Raw genomic sequence first — 7,833 nt, 5'->3', positions numbered from 1 at the left:
ACTGTTGGGGTAAAGAGAGACCTGAATGCCATTTATCCATCCTTTATCAGAACTTAGTAGTAAAGCGCGCACCTGCACCTACAAAGGAACTTATTCTTAAAGTGGTACAAACATATAAACTAGCTTTTTTCACTTTTTCAGTTTCTTGCCCTTTAATTGAAGCAAATTTATTTTTTCTTCTTTGCAAGGCTTAACCTGCAGTTCTCTGCAATTCTATAGATTCTGAAAAAATACAGAACATTTCATGGTAACGGGAGCTGCAGTTTAACATAATTTTTTATGCTATTGCTTGAGAAAGTTTCATGTGTTTTGTAACCTACCTTCCACAATGATTATGCTTAATGAATGCACAAAAGACCAAAAGTAAAAATAACACATGGAGGAAAGGAGGTTAAAGAAAAAAGCAACTATTTATTTGTCCAGTCCACACAGATGACATAGTCGATTTGCACTGACAGTTAATAAGAAATAGGGTGTTCACTGCTCAGCATGGATATGGCTGCTTTTCTGACACAGTCCCTTAAGAAGGAAGTGCAAGTTTCAGAGTACCTCTGTGGAAACCTACGAAAATGGCTGACATGTTCTGACTTCCCAAAGTCCAAAGCCTCAGTGGGAAGGCAACGTCTTCTTCGAGCAGCAATTATAGACTCCACATCAAGATATGAGATAATAGGGTCAGCCCGGGAATACAAATAAAGCTGAGGCCAGCGTGAGGGATCCTTCTTCATAGCGTCATAGTGATTCTCATGCACATACCTTGTCACTGGGTATAGCAGGATTCTTAGTATGATTACCATGAGTGCAAAAGCTGCTAGAGCTAAGAAGCGGACAGCTTTATTAGTGGAAGTTCTAAGGATAGTATCCAAAGCTCGTACTGAGCCAATGATGTTGCGGTTTCCTGGAGCACTATCAAAGATGGTTCCCACTACATGCAGTTTGTTGAGGCGACAGTGAGATTGCAGCAGCTCCACAATATAGCGGTATAACATGAACCCACCATTACTAAAAACATGGAATAAAATAGGACTTTTTTCAATTTCATATTCAAAGAGCAACTCTAGAAGCTTTTTTGCCTCTTCACGTAGTGAGCTAAGGCCCAAAGACTCTGTGACGAATACTGCATTCCAGGCTGCGGTATATTTTATAACAGTGCATCCCTGTAAAAAAACAAAGTGGTTTTACAGAATTTAATAACGTTGTTTGACTTTTATAATTATTTCATGCTTTGATAAAAAGGGGAAAGATGTTAGGCACCCCCAGTGATTGTAATCACTTACCTGATACCCTGGGCCATAGTGCAGTTTATATAAGCAAAGCCTTTGTGTAGCCATGGGGGCAGCCATTCTAGTTGGTGAAAAGGCACAGGTTACATAAAAGAGAACAGATAAACTCTATAGAATAAAAAATAGTGTTTTACTGAGCGTATCTGTTATCTGCTATGAAACCGGTGCCATTGAGCCCTATATCAATTTGAATGGCTGCCCCCATGGCTACACAGCAGCTTATTTATATAAACTAAAGCACTGTTTTCTGAAGCAAACACACAAGTTATACTGGTGCAGGGCAAAAGTACATTACATTTTGATTACTTTAAAACACTTTTTTTGGTGTTACTGTTCCTTTAAAGTGATGTCAACTTTTTTTGGCCTTAAAGGACAATGAAAGGTTAATATAAATTAAAAGTAAGTCTAAAGGCATTCTTTTTAAGTACTTACTGCATATCTAAATTCCCAGATCCCTGCTTGCTTCTCTGAGATATGGTGCTGGCAGCCTACAGCAGTGTGAAGACTACAGTGACATCACTGAAATATCTCTGTCTTTCCTGTAGGTGCCAGCGGCAGCATTCCTATTCTCTGAGCATGTGTGTAACTTGATCCTGTCTCCTGTTCTGAGCTACACATGCCCACCAGCCAATCAGAAGCGGATCTGGCAAAGGGAAGGGGGGGAGGGAATGAAACACATGTGCAGTATGAAGCAAGGAGGGAAAGGAAGGGAGAATACCTTTTTAGAGATGGCTGCCTGTTCTAGAAAATGTGAAGTAAGTGTGACTGAGTAAATATTTGATTAGGTGAGCCAAAAGTGTGGCGTTTTTACTAAACAATAGGAGGACTATTGGGCAGTATGCTTTTTAAATTTTGACTTGCATTCTCCTTTAAGAAAGTTTCTTAATCACCAAGGGTTGCTGGCACCAAAGTAAGATTATGAGGCTGACAAACAAATTATTTCAGCCAGTGAGAAATCAAAGTTGTTTCTATTATTTTGTTTGGGAAATTCTGAACAATGTTGGTATTGTTTTTTTTAAAGCCTAAAAAGTGATACATTTGAATCCCCCCTTAAATTTGATGAAAAATACATTTCTACCATAAAAACATCCAAGATTGTTTGGATAATAAATGACCACTTATTAAAATACTATTATTTTGGGTTGCTAAGTATAAAATAAGCAGTTGGTAGGCTTGCATAGTGATCTGTGCAAAAACCAAGTTAATATGGTGAGAAACAGCATTATTTCATAGCTGCTACATCCGAAAATGTACTGTAATGCTGTATGCCCAAGATTTGGAAACTATTTGTCTATGCACATCATTCTCAATTCAGTCTATTAAAGGGGTTGTTCACATTTCCTCACTGCTACCCATAAAACGATTATGTTCCCTTAAGCATGCCAACCTATGTTTCACACTGATTATGTCTCTATTTAGCTGAATATGCTGTTTAAAACATACCATCATAGCCACAATTCTCTGGGAGGCACTGAAGAAAGTTTTTTCAAGGGGGCAGAGTGTTTATCCTGTATGCAGTGCAGATCACATGGGAGCCTCCTGGCAGACTCACTTTTCCCTTACTATGCTCCCCCCCTCCCTCCCCCAGCCTTTGTGGCAGAATACATTACCCTGCCTATATCTTTGTGTATCTGTTTGTATGAAAGCCAGAGACAAATGCTTTGAACATCCACTTTCTGAAGTAAACACACAACTTTTACCAGTGCAGGGCAGCAGCACATTACATTTTAGTTACTTTTATACACTTTCATTTTTTGGTGTTACTGTTCCTTTAAAGAAAAAGACAGCGCACAATATCAATGTTTAAGTGAACTTTTACTTATCAATGCTGAAATGAGTTTGCAATAGCACAGCTGCAACATCTTGATCTGTAGCAAAACTGGTAGCTTCTGATGGGGAAGAACCTGTTACTTCCTTTAAAGTTAAAGAAAAACTATACCCCCAGAATGAATACTTAAACAAAAGAGGCGGCCCTTGGTACTTAAAATGGCAATTTTCTATTTACCATTACCCAATGGCACACATACTAATGAAAAAATATTTTTATGAAAATGGTTTATTTAGATGAAGCAGGGTTTTACATATGAGCTGTTTTATGCAATATATTTTTATTGAGACCTACATTGTATGAGTGTATAGTTTTCCTTTAATCAACTAAGCAGAGGAAAGACATACAAACCAGTAGATAGGATGCAGGCACGCGCGGTAGATTTTGAAGCTCTAACTGTCAGTACTAAGTATTACTAAGCATTTCAACATGCTGGTACATTCTCCCTCCCCTAGTCTCCCCTCCTGACCAAGAAAAAAATGCAAACATCATAGATAATTTTCTCAAAAAAGCAAACAACCCCTTTAATAATTTTTTATTTTTTTTTAAAGAAAAGACTATATTTTTTTAATGAACATAAAACAGCAATTTTGGATATTACTTGCCTGATTATGATAGATGGCACCATATTTAGTTAGATACTGATCCTTACATCCTCCCCATCCAAGCAAAATAACCACTGGTTCCTGCTCTCGGTCCCATTGCCAGTCTGCAAAAACAATTAAATAGTTATCCTGTACAATTCCTGTTTGGAAAAATATGTAAATTAATGGTGGCCAACCTGTATGCACCCAAACTGTTATTAGCCATGACCTAGGTAAGTCATATTTATGCTAAAAATTGATACATTAGTTACTTTAGGAGTATTCTAATAATTGATGCAAACTTTGCATCAGGTCTAGCAACCAATCACCAATCAGCCAACCAATTAGCAAGTAGCATCTGACTGCTATGGATTCTAAACCAGGTGCAAACAGAAAGGCTACCTAAAAATCAAATACATAGAAAGTACTTCACAGAAGAATTCAACATTTTTCTAAGTCTTTTTTTGCCTGCTCTTCTTCTACCCAAGGGTTCATTCTCTACGCAAGAGGTTTTTCTACTAAAAAAAGAGTCCCAAAACTGATGTCCCATCACTTAAAGGTCACGGGCTCTGGGGGAGGCCCCCACTAAAGTATCCAAGGCCATTTCAGTATTTGCACAGCTGCTGCAGAACCCTCAACCCAATTTTAGTAATATGTCCCTGTTATTCTTAGGTTAAATCTCCAAATCCAATCTATTGTATGCTCACTTTTTTTTTAATGTTACAGGGCAAGTCAAGTCTAATTCACTGGGGGGGGTTGATATATTCTGACCCCCCCACCCCCAGTCAATTTAATTCTTGTACTTTATAACAAAATTAGCTTCTATAACCCCATGGAGTGCATTCCTACAACAGAATACATGAAATATATCTTTGTCTTTGTCTAGCTGGACAGTGAGGTTGGGGAATGCCCTTCAGTGATGGCAGATTCTGTTAATGCCTTTAAGATGGGCTTAGATGATTTCTTGAACAAGCATAATATCCAAGGCTATTGTGATACTAATATCTACAGTTAGTATTGATGTTGGTATATTGGTATATATAGTTTGAAGGGTTGAATATATGGACTCTGGTCTTTTTACCCTATGTAAATATGAAACTATGTAACTAGACAAGAAATGCACAATTCAAGCTTTAAAATATACAATTACCATTTATTGTATATGACTCTTTAGGGACAACTAAAATATGATTCTACATTTTAGAACCGCTATACTTTTGGCTGACCTGATATAATGTATCCTGAAGGGCTGCATAATAATATTGATTTTTGATTGACTGTTTTGAATCAATTGAAATACATCGACTCAATCAAAGTTCAAATGTCTGAGAATCCTGTAATATTGATCTATAAATTGTACTTTGATATATTCGCCCTTAAGAATACAATACTTCTTTAAAATAGAAATAAAAAATGAAAACAGTGCTGGTTACCATGAAAAGTTTACGGTCTACATTTACTAATAATTTTAAGAATTTGGATAAACTTTTTGATGGGTTTTTGAAGCTTAAATAAACCTTCTATTTTACAATACAGTTATGTTCATTGCAAGTCTTTGCAGAGATGGCAGCTTGTAAGAAAAAGTCCAGAGGGAACTGCTGCACGCGAATAGCAAAAATGGGGCCGTGGCATCATACAAAAGTCATTTGGATGCCGCTAAATGCTCACTGTGTACTAGGCCCTAAATAATTACTGAGCATGGGCACACTAAATTGTTCTTTCTGAGAAGCTGAAAACCTGTAAGAATTGTGCATCTCAACACAGGGCCAGGGTAGCAGCTGATAAAATGAGAAAACTCCCAAGAAAACTGGGGGAGTTGACAGCTGCTCCTTTGCATTTTTTGTCCAATTGTTTAAGGAGAAGCTGAAGTCAAGAAGTGTTTTTATGAAACAGGGTACCAATTCTGAGGTTTAACTGCCTTAAGGTGGCCACACACGTGGCGATTTTCCGATTTTGACCGATGGTCGCACGAAAGATCGTTCCAATCGGCCACTAACATTCAGGGCAGAAACAGCATATATGGAGGTAAAAACAATAGGATTTCTACCTCCTTTTGCCAATTCAGCTCTGAAAGCAGATTTTGCTCAGGCGCCTTCTATGGCGCCCGATCAAAATCTTTTAACCCACCAGATCGGCGAGTCGACCGATATCGGCAGCCTCCTGCGATATAGGTTGCCTCGCGGACATACACGCACCGAATATCGTACGAAACGAGGTTTTGTACGATATTATCGGTGCGTGTATGGCCAGCTTAATTCAGACAAAAACATTCAGCCTTCAGACTCCCTACTCGCCATCTGGGTAGCACTCTTGCACTCTGCCTTCTGCCCTGAATCTGGGAAGAACCACCTACAGTTAAATAATAAATTACTATATGATACATAGAGGAAATTGTTCTTAAAAGGGGTCAAATTTGCGCCACGTCTAAGATGTTTAAACAATTAAATGCCTCCTAATCACTGCTTACTCAGGATTGCTTGACCTAGGGCAAACTTTTCACTTTACCCCTTGCAGGTAAAAGCCTCAATCAAAAAAACTTTTAAGAAAATAGTTCTCTGAGAAGAGATATTCTGCTTGTGAGGTCCTGATAAATTTGCCAGTGGGCGCCATTATTTTATGTTTTGATTTGCCTTACCAAATGTAGTGTGATTCTGGTTCAATGCACCCCTGGGGCTTCACAAGGAGATTTATGTCCATTCAAAAAGCTATTTCTTGGTGACCTGCATAATCTTAACAAAATATAGAACTGATGAATGCAAAGTTACATTAGTTAAATGGGTTATAACTGGAATCTATGTGTAATTAATTATAGCAAACCTAAGAAAAATATTACCCACAATGTATATGAATTAACAGTGAACAAAACAAATAAAAGGAAAGTGTTAATTTTTCTAACTGTGCCCAAATGTTGATGAGTATTGCCTGCCACACTACAACTTAAAGGAGGACTACACCCCCACCCCTGGGTCAAAAAGCCCCCTTAACTGGCCTGCACAGACCCCCCTCACCTCTCCTTTCTTGCATGGCACTATTCAAAACCTGGGTGCCATCTTCTGTTCATTCGGATATGCTTTGGGTTTTACCGCAGATACGGACCCTGCTTAAGCATACGCAGTTGGGGCTAGCTGGAAATCAGCTTCAACTACATGCTCAAGCAGGGTCCATGTTGGCGGTGATACCATAAGGATATCCGAATGGACGAAAGGTGGCACCCTTTTGGGTTGGGTTTTTCAATAGTGCCAAGTTTTACACTATGCGAGTAGGGAGAGGTGAGGGCGGTGCCTGATTTCTACTGGGGGCGCCCAGTGCCCATTCTGCACCCCCCACCCACAAGTGCACATGCGCGAACGTTAAAAGTCCCATAAAGTGCAGTGGGGTGAGGTCCCTATTGCCCCGAATGGAAACAAACTTTAAAAATTGCGCTGCGCAGGGCAGCATGTTGCCCCTTTGTGCCGCCCTAGGCCTGGGCCTTTGTGGCCTCAGCACAAATCCGGGCCTGGGTGAGGGGGGGGGGGTTGTGCTGGCCAGTTAAGGGGGTTTTTTGACCTGGGGGAGGGGGTAGTTCTCCTTGAAGACAGGGCTGCCCAAATGGAGGCCCACAAGCCAAATGTTGCCCTTCAAAGGATTTTTTGGCCCTTAGTATGCGCAATGGCTTCACAGCCTTTACTGCATGATATATTTTTAATTTAATATACGAGAAATGCCCACTATATGTAATAAGTCAGACAACACTGATTTAAGCCTAAATCAAAAGGCGTGCTCAGTTTACAGTTCCCCGTATGTGCTAATCGCACGAAGGCCAGCAGCAGCCGAAGGACCGCACGTCCGACATCAGTGCGACAAACAACAGTAAATATTCCATTTGCCACTACCACTACTTTGCAACTCCGAATACCTTGAAAAGTCGGCTCTGGAAACTCAATTGTATAGTCTAATTCCGAGTCTGCCTTATTGCCTTTCATCCTCAATGCCTCGTTTTTTGGACTTTTCACAAAATAGCAAGACCCGATTTCACCGGAAATCATTGAGCGGCTTCTTCAGCCACTCAGTAAGCCTTCAGGACACCATGTGACAGAATGACGTACCCTCGCTAACGCTAACTTGAGGCGGAGGAGCGTCTATAGCGACTGTCACCAGG

At 39.8% G+C, this 7,833-nt stretch overlaps 1 protein-coding gene across 1 annotated transcript; it reads right to left on the bottom strand.

Moving 5' to 3' along the window:
- Positions 1-391: 391 nt before the first annotated feature.
- tmem53 (transmembrane protein 53) lies at positions 392-7,828 on the bottom strand. The gene is given in 3 exon segments (NM_001113850.1): positions 392-1,157; positions 3,717-3,820; positions 7,591-7,828. Coding segments are annotated over 3 exon segments (870 nt in total). The 5' UTR covers positions 7,658-7,828; the 3' UTR covers positions 392-458.
- Positions 7,829-7,833: the final 5 nt, after the last annotated feature.

This window comes from Xenopus tropicalis, chromosome 4 (assembly GCF_000004195.4).
Source record: "Xenopus tropicalis strain Nigerian chromosome 4, UCB_Xtro_10.0, whole genome shotgun sequence".
NCBI lineage: Eukaryota > Metazoa > Chordata > Amphibia > Anura > Pipidae > Xenopus > Xenopus tropicalis.
Note: the sequence above shows the minus strand (reverse complement) of the source record. Positions and strands in the feature narration are given on the sequence as shown.